Below are 16,116 nucleotides of genomic sequence, written 5' to 3' on the forward strand. Positions count from 1 at the left end.
TTTTTTTTATTAAAAGATGAGAGTTTAAATGCTTCATTTTGATTGAAAAATTTGCATGACGCGGTGCCGCAAAAGTCTATGAAAATTTGTCAATGCAATGCCTATTTCACAAGATATGTCTTTAGTCCTCTTTTCCTCTTGTTGAGTTTTTTTAAGCTCCCTGACAAGCTCCCAGATCAGAGGCAAATTGGTGCTCAAGCCCTGTGTGTAAACTGTTTTAAGACATGAGCAAAGAAGTTTATCAGTGCACCACAGATTCCTCTCAGAATAGACTGAGAGTGGGAGGGAGAAGGTGAAAGGTGGACTATTGCCCGCAATGTTACCGAAAGTTATTAATAACGGCTTTGTCCCTTTTTGACCTGCCCACAGGTTGTGGAACAACCCACGCACCACATGACATACTCATTACTCCTGGTGAAGAATCTTGTAGTGTGTGACCCCCTGTCACCACTCAGTCATGTAGTGTGAAAACCACAACAAATTCGAGACATCTGATTATAAGACAGCAAATCTGTGTAACAAACGTAACATCCCTATATATTTAGTATCTTAAGACCATGGTATTTCTACTGTTACTTAAGTAAAGGATCTTCTTCCACCACCTAAGTAATCTGAGACATGAACCCCCCTCACAAGTCTCCTACATACCTTGAGGCTCTTGGGCTGCTGCCGGACCTCCATGGCGTGTTTCTGACGAAGTTCTTGCTCCCGACGCTTGTTGTACTCCATCTGGTTTGTGAGCTCAGTCTGGTGTTGCGTCCGGATCAGGTCGGCCCGGGTCCGTTGCACTGAGCCCAGCTGCCTGAACTCCAGCTCCTGGGTGGACTCGTGGTGCCGCAGCAGCATGGCGCACTCCAGATCCTTCTGGGTCTGCTTCTTGTTCAGGTCCTGATGGAAGATGAGACAGAGGGAGAGCGGAAATGCAAGAGACATAAGGTTAACAACCACAGAGACAGTCAAAGGCAACGGGTTTATTGAAGTGGAAGTACTTAGTGTTTGACAAAGGACAAGTGCACCACTCAATCTGTGCATCTCCAATTTATTTCACTTTTTTTTTTTATGCATAGCTTTGGGGGGATTTTAACCATCGTACCTCTCTGAGCAGGTCCTGCTCCAGGTTGTGGCGAGCCAGCAGCATCTTCCTCTTATACTGGCGACACTGCAGCTCGTAGTACTGCCTCTGCCTCCGGAGCAGGCTAGCCTCCTCCTCCGCCTGCATCTGCTGCAGACACTCCTTCTGACGGATCAACCACTCCTGCTTCTCCCGCTTCGGAGTCGACTGGTTCTCATTCAGCTCCTGTTAAAAGTCGAAGAGTAAGAGGGGGCCCAAAGTGAACAAAAGTAGATCAATGTGGACATCAACTAATGCTGACTGTCCTGCCATGAAGATTTACTTGGCAAGAGCAATGTTCAAAAGAGGTAAATTCTTTTCTAGTTTCTATGTGCCAAAGTATGTGGCCATGATAATGCGATGTAATGTAATTATTTAGATAATAAATTAAAACAAGCCTGCAACCAATGCCCTTTGTGAAGATAAATTACTAGTTAACTCTAGCGTGTTCTGCGCTGAAACCGTCCGGGTGCCGCACTGCCCTCACAGTTGAGTCCCCCCTCTCTTGTTCCGTCAACATCACGTTATTAAGTTAACACTGAGATAACTGATAACTGACATTTGTGAATCGATGCTCGATGGTCCACGTCCGCGTTGTGATGCATCTAAGAATCGATTATTTCCCCTAAAACTAACAGATGTGTGAGCCAAGTGTCTCCTTCATGGCTGAATTTGAAGTTAATGTATGTAAATGCAGCTTTATATGTTATGATAGATTTCATTTCAAGGCTTAATTTCATTCTACAACACTGTCACAATGAAATGTAGTTGTAGCCCCTCCACACTACACACACAGAAAATGTATAAACAGATATTTAAATACGACTAAGACAGTACAAACTATACAAAAGTATGAAACTAAACCTTTGTTTTAAGCAGGGAAGGGAATGTTATATTTTTTCCTTTTGCTAATCCAAACTACTCAGGAAATATAAATGCAAAATAAAGATCAGTGTGCAACCATCGTCAAGTTTCTGTTTACTGCATCTAAATTAGTGCTGCACGATTAATCTTATCGCAACTGCAATCGCGATGTCAGGCTGTGCGATTACATAACCGCATAAAAGGCTGCGATTTGCAATTTAATGTAAATAAATGTTAACATGTGTGCCTGTGAACGTGACTGCCTCTCCTGTAGTGTGTGGAGTTTGTTGACATCACGCCCACAAGCTATCCTGGTGCGTGCAGCCGGTGTGCAGCAGTGACCAACACAGACGCTGAAGAAGAGCATGAGCTCGACCATGAACAGGCTGAGTTGGTGGCGAAAAAAACGTCTGTTACATGGTGATACTTTGGATTTAGGTACGGTGACGTTGAACAGAAAGACATGCTGTGTAAGTGTAAAAGTTAAAGTCGGAACGTCCCGCGGCAACACGACCAATCTATATCAGCACTTGACACAGCACAGAGAAAAGTAGGAAGAGTGCATGCGAGAGAAAGCCAAGCCGTCTAACGTTAAAGACAATGAGACAACTGAAAGCCGCCAGAGCCTCATAAAACAACACCCAAGCACAGTTACGCAAACATTTTTAAGTGTCACGGGGAAATCACGGACTCCATAACAAACTATATAATAACAAATTAAAAATTGAGCAACTTTGCTCAGTTTCGGCCCACTTGACACGCTGCTGTGTTGTGCTATGGCGTGCTGCAATTTGTCATTTACGTGACAACGCCTGAATGCAACATATGCTCGCTCCGCTGTGTGTACAGTGCCGTGCTGTGCTCCTGTGTGAGCAGCTATTTGACTGTGCTCAGTCTGTTGATGGTCATTTACACTGTCCATAACAATAACTATGTCAGGTCAGGTCAGGTCAGTGCCCCCCTGATATAATGTAGGGGAAACACTGAATCAAGCAAGAAGACTCATGATACCATTTATGTATTATATTGTAATCGCAAATCGCGATATCGTCCACTCAAATCGCAATCGCACATTCTTATAAAATCGTGTAGCACTAATCTAAATGAGCTGCAATCATGTTTTTAACACTAAAACACAAAAGGATGGCTAAACAACTCCAAACAACATCGCGTCTTAAATATTTCCAGTGAACATTTGGACCGCTGGAGGAGAGCAACAACTACATTTAGAGGACATGGGGTGTAAGTGCTAATACGCATGTTCTCTGGTTTGAGGAATATCACCCATTGTCAACATTAGTTTTAATATGCGTTAGCTCTTACCTCTTTCAACTGATCCTTTCGCTGACGGTACTGCCGTTTCTGTGACTCCAGTAAACTGGTCAATTCTTTCTTCTGCTGGCCCAGTATGTGCTGCTGGAACTTCTTCTCTTCCGTCAGAGCTGCTTTCGTCTGCAAGACAACACAAACAGAGGCTGAGGGTAAGAAGTTGGCTTAAAGAAACAGCCGTGCTAATTCAGACATAGCAGCAATTATGAAATGATCAAATTTCAGGTCAACAGGATAAAGGTGTGATCACACTGAGTCTACTGATACATGAAGTCCTGATGTCACCTCTTTCTCTAGGATGGCCTGGTGCTTGGTGAGAAGCTGTTCTTCTGGTTCTCCAGCTCTTTGTCCAGCTTCAGCTGATGTTCATCCATCTCCGCCTTCAGCTTGTTCTCTAGCCCCATCAGCTGCTTCTGGTGCTGCCGCCTCATACGTTTGTAGCCAGACATCTGCTCTCGCAGTGCCGAGCCCTGCTCATGTTCCTGAATCTGACGGGTTACCTGGATGAGGGGAAGAGGTGAACAGGTCAACACTGATGTTTGAAGGTGGGCGTTCATTTCAGCTGGCCAGCAGAGGCCTGGCAAACTGATGTAAAACTTGCTACAACTGCTGTCATATACACTAGAGTGCGCAAAATGTGGCATAAAGGCATCTGGCTACATCTGCAGTGTGAAGTGGACCTGTTTGACATGGGTCGGGTCACCCAAATCACAAAACATACTCAGTGAGCCACGAGCACAGTTTAATTTGCATACTATTTGAGACCTCTGCAGCCACCACAACAAAGCCCAAACTCAGGTGTAACAGAATCATGTCAGACCATAAAGGCTGACTTTAGGAAGGTTTCTTCATTAAATGGAATTTTGTTTGTGAAGCTCAGGATGAAGATAATGAAACCCTCTTCAGCAAAATTCCAGATAAAATCCCTAACTGCCAATTTTTTCACTAAGAACCATGTTCTGCCTTACCAAATAAATTAATTTCAGGTCTTAAGAACCTGGGAAAAAACTGAAATGACCTGTATGGCCTGATAGCAGTAGAGAAAACTGTATGCAAGAAAATGTTTGTTTTGTTAGCAATTTTTGTAAACTAATAAAATACATATAAAAGCAAATCACAATTTCCTAAAGCCCAATTTTACATCTTCATATGTGCCGAATATAAATATATTAGAGAAAAGCAGCACATTCTCACAAAAGAATTTGGCACAAGAAAATGAAAACAATTAATCCATTATCAAAATGGCTGTTAGTGTTTTGTCCACCAATACATCTGTAATTCAAATAAGCATTTCATCTCTAGTATTAAATAAAGTTTCCACTGAAAAACCTTTGTTATACTATCAGATAATGAGAATATAAGACAGAAATGTATCTATTCTAAGAGAAACTGTCATGCAGCAGTTGCAGAACAAAGCAGGGAAGAGCCCTTTAAACTGGAAAAAGAAATGCAGCTCAAAGTCCCATATGACATTTGCAGCTCTCAATCTAACCTAGAGAAGATATCTGTACAAACCTGACTTTACTGAAAATGGAGCTGACATTTTTGGAGGGCAAAGACAAAGCATTAAGAGATTTTGAGACATTACATTAATAATCAGAATGCGTAAACTACTGAACACAAAGCTGTCTTACACCAACATATAAGTGCCACTATCTGTCCATGCCCATTACTGCAGTAATTAACTGCACATTATGAGTTCTTCCCTGCTCATTCAGGTGTGAGATTGTGGAGAATGAGTTCTTCCCTGCTCATTCAGGTGTGAGATTGTGGAGACTGGGCTGGCTGAATTCAATTTTCCTCCTCTGTAACTGCTGTGTGCATGGTAAAAGTGTATTTAGCAAGAAACACTATAGCAATATATATTTGCATCTATGTTCTATGTGTGTGAAGTGTGAAGGGACTAAATCTTACATGTCGTTGTGCAAAAGTCAAATCTTTATATGCTCTCTGAACTTACCAAAGAAGCAGTTCGGATAGTAGCAAAGTGGTCACGGTTGCGGTAGTAGGCTCGACGACGTCCGGCTGAGGGAGCCTGGGGTTGGTCCATCTCTGGCTGGTAGGGGTCATCATAGATGTTATCCTGACCCTAAGGAGGGGGGTGAGTAAATAAGGAAGAAGGGTAAGACACTTTTTTTTATCACACACATAAAAACAAAACAAAACCAAATTTCTCAGTTCATATCTATACCCCCAAATCTGTAAAAAATGTTTAATTTCTCAACTGAAAATTTACAGGTACCAAACTTAACATAATTCTTTAGATAATGAGGAACATGATGAATGATTGGATTTTTATTTCACAGATCAGGTCCAGTTCCGCATATTTAGTGCAAAGTGAACCTCTCGGTCTTTACCGTGGGTCGGTGGATGATGGAGCTGTTGGAGGTGACGGTGTGCTCGCCCTCCTGCATCATGGCCATCTCACTGCTGCTGTCATCAGAGGCGTCTGCCAGACTGTTGACCGAGCTGCTCTGAGAACTGGCTGAGATGGACATGCTGGGCACTGACTGGGAGCTCTCCATGCTGTTAACTGTGCCTGTTCGCAACAGGTACTGCTCCACCTCCTGACACAAACAAACACACTGGATTTAGCTCCATATAGATATTTTTAAGGAGACAGGTCTTCAGGTTTTCATTTTTGTCTGCATGCATAATTTGTCGTTTTTGATGTGGTGTATTGTTTTCATATATTGATTCACCACAGACAGAAATATAAACATAAAGTATGCCCTTCCTCCCTTTCCCCCTTTGCCAATACATAGGACTTCATCTCCATCTCCCCCTGTCCCTGCTCCTCACCTCCTCATCCTCCCCTCCCTCAGACACGGGGCCGTTCTGCTGCGTCTCTTGGAAGAGGATCTTCTTCATCTTGCGGTATTGCAGGTTGTCTAGCTCTCGCACTGCATCCTTGGTTCGTGCGATCAGATCCATGATCACCGTCAGCGGACGCTCACGGCACAAGAACCGATGCTACAGAAGGAAGGGTGGAGATGATGGATGAGCACAACAACACTCCAGAGGAGGTTTATGAGTGTTCGTTTTGGTGAGATAGTTATAATAATAAGATGAGTTCTCACATTCAGCAGCACATCCGAGGTAGGCCGGTCCTGGGGAATCTTCTGTAGGCAAGAGTCAACAAAGTTTCGGAAGGAATCAGACCTGCAGAGAAACAAGGGTTTATGTTATTTAATAATAGTAATAATACCGTAACACATAAAGCTGAAAAAGAAAGGACTGAAAACAAAGAGCAGCAGCAGCATTTAAATTTGTTAGGTTGTCTGACAATGACATTTTTTTTTTTTTACATCCATTATCCCAAGAAGCTATCAAATATTGTCTTCTCTCTGTCACAAATTAACTAACTCATTATCAAATTCATGGAGTCACTCCTCTCAATAGAGAAAGGAACAGAAATTGCAGAAGAGAAAGAAAAGAGACCTACATATCATAATCACTTGCAACAGGTAGATAATTAAATAATTTACAAAAACAACTTATTATTTCAAGATAAATTGATAATTAAATGCAGTTTATGAGTTTTTCTCACAATTAAGTCTTAATCTTGAGTTGAAATCAAACTAAAAACAGAGGAGACACACAAATATTCTCACCAGTGATTGGACTGAAGAATGGGGCTTTCATTCTGAGCGATGTGATATAAGGCACTCATAGCATTCATATTAAACAGTGGGGGCTTCCTCTCCGCTGCGGAAAGAACACATTGTCAGAATAAATTCGCTGTCTGGATGTAAATACTCATCTAAAAGACTAAAAGGGTCAGACTGCAGCGTTTACCCAGCTCTATCGAGGTGATGCCCAGCGACCAGACGTCCACCTTGCCGTCATACTGGCCCTCATCCATCGCCAAGATCACCTCTGGAGCCATCCTGAAAAACACAATGCACAGCTGACGTCACTGATACAGAAAATGTAGGAATCTCATAGTGCTGTGACTTTATATCTGCCTTCTTTTTTATTGACCCTGAACTGCAGAAAAAAAAATTATACTGAAACATCCTTAACTTCCCTTGGAAAATTTCAGTAAAATTTACCAACCCTTTGCAACGCTAGACATGACACATGATTTGTATCACAATAATCCACCTACAAAAGTAGGATTTGAAGGTCAAGTGTGTGGGATTTAGTGGCATCTAGTGGCGCACATTGCAACCAACTGAAACTTCTCCCATGTGACCAGCATGCAGGAGGACTATAGGCCCGTTTCCACTGAAGAAGTTCCCGGTACTATTTGGGGTAGTACTACACCTCTTGCTCGGCTCTCTCAACCGCCGTGTCTCCACTGAGAGAGCGGAGTACGAGGAAGGTTCCTGTAAAGTTACCGGGCTCTGGATGTGATGTAATCGTTGCGCGACCATTTTGACCGGGGCGACGTAGGGACGTTGTTAGCTGTTAGCCGATAGCGGTGTCTGTAATAACTCAGTAAATGGCCCGTGAAAAAAACATTTTTTCCAGCGGATGTCTTAGTTACAACATGATTGAGCTAACTGGAGTAGTTTCATGTCGTATCCGACAACGGGAGGCTTTTAACAGATGCTGTTGTGAGCTGTCCCTGTCAGCTGCAGCCACTACTGATGCTTTCCAGACATCGTGATTTCCCATAACTGAATAAATACCACACATAGCAACACAAAACTGCTTTGCTAGCTCAATCATGTTGTAACTAAGATATCCGCTGGAAAGAATATTTTTTTCACGGGCCATTTAGTGAGTTTTTTTTACATGGCGGCGGAAGCTATATGAACGAGCTAACCCTCGTCTGCTGAGTTTTAAAAATGCCGGCTATTTTGTAGCTTTCTGTTCACGTCACATCCCTCCTTGAGTATATCCAATCAGCACCAAGTAAACCCCAAGCCCCAGCCAGGAGTCTTTCGGGGCCGTTCTGAGTACCTACCCCGAGGCAGGGACTTGTTTAGCCCCTGTAAAAGTTCCGGAACTCTGTCCTTAGGGGGTGGTTCCTGCGGTGGAGACACGCACCAACGGCCCCGGCCCCGTAAAATTACCCCTTAGTTCCTGCGGTGGAAACGGGCCTTATGGTGGCCAGAGCGAAAACGCGAATGGCCCTTTCTGGAGCCAGTGTGTGGTTTGTCTGTTCTGGGCTACTGTGGAAAGGACATGGCGGACTCCATGAAGGAGGATCTGTTCTTAGGTTACAAAAACAGGACACTTAGTTCCACTTGATTATACACTAATGAAATCATAGTTGTAAAATTTAATATACAATTTTATGCAAATAATGTATGTCCCACTAAATCCTACACACTGGATCTTTAAAGCACACAAAGAGCATTACTTGTTAGGATAAACTTTTCTAAGTGGAGAAATGATGGTCTATACATCCTAGAATTTCAACAGGTCTGCTTCATAAGTAAATGTAGTTGGTGTAGAGAAAGACAACACCCACCAGTAGGGAGTCCCCACGAAGGAGTTGGCAGGAGCCACGATCGAAGCAGAACCAAAGTCCCCCAGTTTAACCTGACCGGGCTCTGTCAGCAGGATGTTTCCCGCTTTCACGTCCCTACAGACAACAATTGGACATTAGTGCAAACAGTGTTTGTTACATACACATTAAGATGCTACCTGAAGCATTTTTGGTATCAACATTTTAATCGAAAAATAAGTCAAAATGGGAGTATGCTGTACACAAACAGAACAGAATTACAGAAGGCATTTTTTAGTGTTTTCTTTTCCGTATTATGATTTTAAACCTGTAACCCCGTTCCCTCCTCCCCAAAGGCTTCCTCCCAACATTGTTGCAGTGCTTTAGAATTCCCAGTCTTAGGATATGGGTTCAGCAGCCAGGATATTCAGAGTGCAGAACATGCGAGAGCATATATATAAAACACCTATATTTCTATGGAAATTTTCCAGGGGAATGATTGTGTGATGATCAGGCAGCAGGGCACAAACTTACTGCACAATTGTCACATGTGATTCAACCTCTATAGTGCAATCACACTCACAGGCAGCCGATCAAAGCAGCTAATCAGTGGTTGCCAGTGAGAGTAGAATCCATCAGAGCCACCTCTTAACAACAATGAAAAAGATGTTACCTGTGAATCATGTTGTGAGAGTGAAGATATGCTAATCCCTGCAGTGCACCATGGGTAATAGCAGCTATTTCTATTTCCTGAAGTGGCTTTTTGTGAACTGCAAGGAAGAGAGGACAAGAGGAGTCACAAACAATAAGAGGAGATGGGTGAATAATGATGTTTTAATAACTGATTAAGTGTTTGAGTGTTTAACTGACCTTCGAGGAGGTCCGAGGCTGAGCCGAGGCAGTACTCCATCACCAGCTGAGGGAGGAACAGTCAAACATGATGATTAGCAGAAACAAACACACACTTTTAATTTTTTCACATTAACATTTATAATACTGCATAAACAATACAGATGTAGACGGTGGTGCCGACATTTGTTACAGATAATTTTCCATCTAAATAAGGTCATCCTATTGGATATGACAACCCTCCCACTGACTGACACCATACGTACCCATGCTGTGTGCTCTTTCAGGTAACATCCCCGATACTCAATAGTGTTGGGGTGGCGGAGTTTCTGCAGGAACTTCACCTCTTTAATGATGTCCTGCCATTTCTGTACATGAACACAAAACCCTCAGTGAGTCCTGATCTTGTATTTTTCGGCACATTTATACACACATTGTTATCAATAAAAAAATAGTTTAGTCATCAATTACAATAACAAGACCAGATCTTGTTATTTTTTAGCATTTTACTCTGTCAAAAACAGTAGTAAGAAAAAAAATGTGTGAGAAGGTGGAGTTTTATGAACTCATTTTTCCAGAGTTCACAGTTAACAGTTGTAGACTAAGAGATAATATGGAGGTAGATTTTAAAAGACATTTTAAAACCAACTGAGGAGGTTAATAAGTAGAACATGACCCTTTCATTGCCTAACGGAGAAATATCTTGATAATTTCTACAGAGACTAAGTGAAGCATAAGAAGGGACAGTTTGTTACCTCGTTTGTCTGCTTGCCACTGTACGACATTTTCTTGATGGCCACCACCTCATTGTTGCGCACATCTCGAGCCTATTGGAAACACAATCATTATTAGTTTTAACACTGGAGGAACCAAGTTAGTTGGAGAAAAAAAATGAAGAATGCAACATCATAGTACCATTTTTTATTGACACAAAGCCCTTCAAAATTAACTTAGGAAACTCAGAAAAAACAATAGAGATGTACCTATACCACTTTTTCCTTCCCGATACCGATTCTGATCCCTGAACCTTAGGTATCTGCTAGGGCTGGGCGATATGGCCTAAAAAAAAATCTCACGATTTAAATCGATTTTTTCCCCTCCTAGTTAACAAAAATATTTGCGGCCTGGTAGCACATACCTGGAGTCCAAAACTTTCAGCATGTGAATAAACCCTGGCTTTTCCACGTTAGCCTATATATGGGCACCACATCTCCTGCAATATAGATGGCAACTGCATCTGTGATCGCTTTCCACCGGACCCCTTTCTTATCATAGGCCTACAGCAGTGTTTCCCCTACCATCATATTTGAGCTGTGAGCCCACTCTGAACTACGGGAGCCCAGCGTGGAGTGGCGGTGGCAGATTTTAAAGAGAATCTCGATTTTCATTAAAACAAATTGGCCTAAACTACAAATTCAAATTAATCGATAAAATCGATTTATCGCCCAGCCCTAGTATCTGCCGATACCGAGTACCGATCCGATACCAGTGCGTAAAATAAAAATGGATGGGATATGAATTGTTGTATGTCTCAACTCCTAAAACTATATAAAATATTAAGATATAAATACATAATAGTAGAATGAATGCCATAAAACTTTTTTTATTATTATTATCCAGTGTTGACACAGATCAAGACACAGGTTAAGGTGCAGCCACACAATTTGGTAAAAAAGACATTTTAAAGGCTACAGTAGAATGCTTTTCAAATTCCCCTCCATTTCCGTTTTGTTTGCCTGTAGCGTGAGTATGCGTAATGACGTGAGGCATTATGTGGTATCGGATTGGTCATAGGCTGTACTCGCCGATACCCGATACCGCATTTTAGGCATTATCAGAGGCATTTCCGATACTGGTATCGGTACAACTCTAAGAAACAAACAAACAAAAAAGAACATCCTATCCAAATATAAAAACTAAAACTTATTACTAAATAAATTACTTACTAAATTCACTGGTATGGGATATGAAACAAAGTCCAACATTGCACAGAAACTAATTCTTTAATTTCTATTTATTCAGGGAAGCTTCACCGAAAGTCCCGACTACACTAACACAGTTTCACACATTCACACCTGAAAGCTGCCCAGCGTGGTAACAGTCTGACCAGCTGGGTTTACTGATCTTGCTTAAGGGTAGATACCTTGGGGTGCTTTCATAATTCTTGCATGGTTACTGCTGTGAATATTCTAGTTTACGCAAAAGCATCTTTTCCAGAGTAAAGAATGCATGTTAATTTTACGACCACATGGTGGTGCCAAAAGATCAACTGGATATGTTCAGAGAGCTGAGAACAAAAGATGTACACGATGATCCATTTAACAACCAAACTACATTATCTATTTCTGAATAAAATACAGGTATTTTCTCAAATCTATTTAAAGTGCCTAATCCTCCACAAGGGCTTAATCCTAAATCCCAAGCCAGAATGCTGCTATCAGACACCACATGAAGTCATGCTGCACTCAGATGACACAGACAACATGAAGTCCTACTCCAGACTGTAAACAACAAAGCGATGCATCATTGTTGTTTCTGCTGAGAATAATTCCCACAGAAAAATAACATTAAATATGGAGCCAGATGAGCCGTACAACCCTCTTTAAATAAGGTTATTTTGTGATCTGGATGTTGTTGTCAAGGGTCATTTAAGGCCAGTTGTCCCCTCTGACACAGACACACAGTCTGGGCTCTGAGGAAATACAGTATAAAGCTGTGCCACTCTTGTTAAATTGATGCAAATTGATGCACATCATCTATTTTTGTAGCACATCTCTAATGGCCTTTTAAGGATCCTCTGAAACTCAGACATTCAGCGAGAACACTGTGGAGGTGTTAGTCTACCTCACAGCCTGAAGAATATTTTACAGGTAGAATGAGAAACACAGCTTAGTGAAAACACACTGTGTTCCCACTGTTTTGATAATTAGGTGGGGACATTTTCACATTCACAGTTTCCTTATTAATGACAAAATGCAGATGAGACAGAATTTCTGTCTTTAAGAAACCCACACAAAGCAACAGTGGTTACAGCTCAGGCTTCTTGGGCTCAGTGTATATTGTTTCTAAAGGGAATGCTTGAAAAACCAGATAAAGATCCTAACAGTTTCATTATCTTCAAAATAATCACCACATTGGGGGCTGCAGGTACACCACGCAGAGTATCTGGTTGCTTTATACTTGCTCACAAAACAGGAAAGTAGCTACAAACAAGAAGAAGATAATCATATTTTAACTGTCTGTATGTTTGCTCTGGTTCCAGATCTCTGAATCACTGCAACTAGTGCTTGGCGATATAGAGAAAATCAAATACCACAATATCTTTGACCAAATACTTTGATTTTGATATTGCAACAATACTGCAGGGCTGACTACTAGTGCTTCCACAAAGTATTTACACAATGGGATTTTTGATAAATCAGTAATGTGGATATAATAACTAAATAGGTAAAGGTGAATAATAGAACAGAACAGTCTGGTAAGGTCCGAAAATTACAACACTTTACTGTAACGCAGCCTTTAAAAACCAGGAAAAGACAACCCTTACAAACTTACAATATCCAAAAGCTAACACAATATCTAGTCTCATATTAAAGGATAACTTCGGTATTTTTCAACCTGGGCCCTATTTCCCCATGTGTATGTGTGCATATGATTCATAGGTACAACTCGTTCTAAAATTGGTTCAGTATTGAGGGAGGCGGATGCAGCCGGCAGCCGCGAAACGAGCTAAAACGGTAATGGGGGCAAATGCGTCCCATTTAAGTTTGCGCATTAAAAGTGCTTTTTATCGCCACTGACCAGTTCAGATCGCCAGTGCTATCTCTGTAAATAGCATACTAAGCGTTTCCCTTACCCTTCACTTCCTCTGGGCTGTGACGTCATCTCGCGAGAGCTTTGCTTGTTGCCGGAAGAAAACAGAGGAGCCATGCTGAGCGCCGCTCAGAGTGGCGCTGGTTGTCCCGGAGTACAGTTGAGAGTTTTACTGCATCGATTGAAAACAGTGGTTCGTGTTTGTGCTTATCCGAATTGCAAGAACAGGATGTCACGCAACACCCCATACAGCTTTCATAGGCTGCCTTTGTCGGACGGCAAGATGCGGAAGTTGTGGCTAGTTGTGCTACAAATGGATGCTAACACTCCTGTCCAGACACTGCGCCTTGCAGACCATCGGGTCTGCAGTGCTCACTTCTCCAAGATGACTACTGCCAGCCGAAGAAGAGAAGACATCCAATCCCGAAACACCTCTTCCTCAAGAAAACGGCTGTCCCACGAGTAGAGAGAGCTACACACAGTGGAGGTAATGTTATATAAACAATGTTCGAAATGCTTAGCATGCTATTTACAGAGATAACACTGCCGATCTGAACCGGTCAGTGGTGGAAAAAAGCACTTTTAATGCGCAAACTTATACGGGACGCATTTGCCCCCGTTACCATTTTAGCTTGTTTCCCGGCTGCCGGTTGCATCCGCCTCCCTCAATACTGAACCAATTTTAGAACGAGTTGTACCTATGAATCATACGCACACATACACATGGGGATATAGGGCCCAGGTTGAAAAATACCAAAGTTATCCTTTAAGATAGATAGAATATTGATATACATTCCCAGGCCTTACCATCCACATCACTCATTTGTGCTTAGTGACAGCTGTATCCACCGGTTTGTGCAACCTCATCTCCTTGCATGGCTTTCTAGCTACATCATGAAAATTAGCAACAGAAAAATGGCCACAAAAATGACAGCAAGTCTCAATGAGACTGACGCAGTTGTGGTGACTCAATAAAAACTCTTAAACTTAACAATTTCTGATTGTGAAAAACTTCATGTTGTTCCTCATGATCACCATCATAGCATCCTGACAACTGTAAATGACTTCAGTAGGTCGGAACTGGGAACGTCAGCTGCTACTGATCAGTTAGGGCAGAGTAAAACAAAATATTCACCTAATCCTTTAAACACACCTTTGCAAAAGTATGCTGCATTAGAACTATCTGTCAGATAGACAAACAGCTTCGGAAGCCTCCAACAATTTCTGCAACTTTGCAAAACCGACAATCTGACGTTCACACCCACTTCGCACAGTGATTGGCCAGCTGTGTGGAAGTGAGAAAGTGGGCAGGGTGCAGAGTACACACAACACCACGAATGTCTTCCAGAAAAGACTTTCTGAAAATTTGCTCTGCCATCCCCATATTTAAATGATCATTACACATCTCCATGATGGCTGCCTTTTCACTCTGCCTTTGAATGGCCACTCAGAACTAGGGTTGGCATCATTTGTGTTTTTCCTTCCGATGCTGGTGCTAAAACAATACTTTAAAAACAGTTCCGGTGCCTGAACAGTGCCTGAAGCAACAAAATTTAAACTTGAAATTGAACAACATATTCATTCTTAACAGTTGAAAGTATACTAAAAAATATATATATATTATTATCAACAAATTCACATAATAAAAAACTATCCCAACTTCAATAATTTACACTAAATAACAGTTACAGTACTAATAACAGTAAAATACATTTTGAGTTGGGATCAATAAGTGTCCCCCTAACTTTGGAGAGCCTCAGCAGCCAGACACTTCTATAATAGCGAGCCCCCACCAAGTGAGCCTGTCAGGTTCCAATGCGAGGCTAGTTTTGCTCACCAACTTCGAGGCTAATCCCCTTCACCTAAATCAGCAGGTGGCAAGTAAGACACAGGAATTCGAAATGGGTCTTGAGGAGTTCTATCATTTAATCACTGTCAAATTACCTAAACTGTACTCTTATTACACTACTACATTTAACTTCATACTCTACTCTGGTTGCTGCAGCCTCACTGTCACTCATCACTGCCAAACACACGTGCTTTCTCTCTCTCCCTCAGCCATACACTTTCTCTACACACACAATCTGGAACCAAAATGAGACACCAAATGTGCGTTGTGATTTAGTCCGGTAGGTACTGGTCGTATAGGAAACAGTGCCATATTGGCACAGGATTTCGCTACCCAACCCTACTCAGAACAGCTATTAATACTTCTATAAACACTAGCTTAAGGACAATGCTAGCAAAAAAGGCCCATTCTTACTTGAAAATCAAGCTTTATCTTGTTTACAGATGATCCTGAACTGAAGAGGCTGTAAGACACACAGGACCAAACAGACATAGAAGGACTTTACGCCCTACTCACAAAGTAAACGGCTCCAAAGCTACCATGACCGATCTCGCGGAGGTCAGCGAACAGCTTCTCCGGATCATCTTTGCAGAAGAGGTCTGCCACCTCGGGGTCTTTCAGATTGCCCGCCCGTGCACTTGAGGGCATGGCCAGGGCCTGGAAGACAGGGGAGAGCACAGGTTAGTACTGAAAGACTGCAATGAGGAGGGGAAACACTCAGTTTAAAAAGGTCAAAACAAGGAATAGCCATCCAGGCCTCAGTAGGAATACTGAAGGGGAAAAAATCTTTGCTACTGAAGTATTCCTATTATACAATTCAACACACAATTTTCTAAATTCCTGGTTTTTCAAAAGCTCAAATCTCTAACATTTTTCACAGGAGCTTAAACAATCAAGTAT

The 16,116-nt window shown here is 41.9% G+C and overlaps 1 protein-coding gene across 1 annotated transcript; it reads right to left on the reverse strand.

Annotated features, from left to right (window-relative positions):
* Positions 1 to 40: 40 nt before the first annotated feature.
* On the reverse strand, positions 41 to 15,868 carry LOC126406045 (serine/threonine-protein kinase TAO2-like). The gene is given in 17 exon segments (XM_050070168.1): positions 41 to 888; positions 1,094 to 1,297; positions 3,299 to 3,427; positions 3,590 to 3,618; positions 3,621 to 3,804; positions 5,265 to 5,393; positions 5,662 to 5,871; positions 6,107 to 6,277; positions 6,385 to 6,466; positions 6,919 to 7,012; positions 7,103 to 7,194; positions 8,730 to 8,843; positions 9,379 to 9,475; positions 9,576 to 9,621; positions 9,821 to 9,922; positions 10,310 to 10,381; positions 15,733 to 15,868. Coding segments are annotated over 17 exon segments (2,199 nt in total). The 5' UTR covers positions 15,865 to 15,868; the 3' UTR covers positions 41 to 576.
* Between the last annotated feature and the right edge of the window lie 248 nt (positions 15,869 to 16,116).

Source organism: Epinephelus moara, chromosome 18 (assembly GCF_006386435.1).
Source record: "Epinephelus moara isolate mb chromosome 18, YSFRI_EMoa_1.0, whole genome shotgun sequence".
NCBI lineage: Eukaryota > Metazoa > Chordata > Actinopteri > Perciformes > Serranidae > Epinephelus > Epinephelus moara.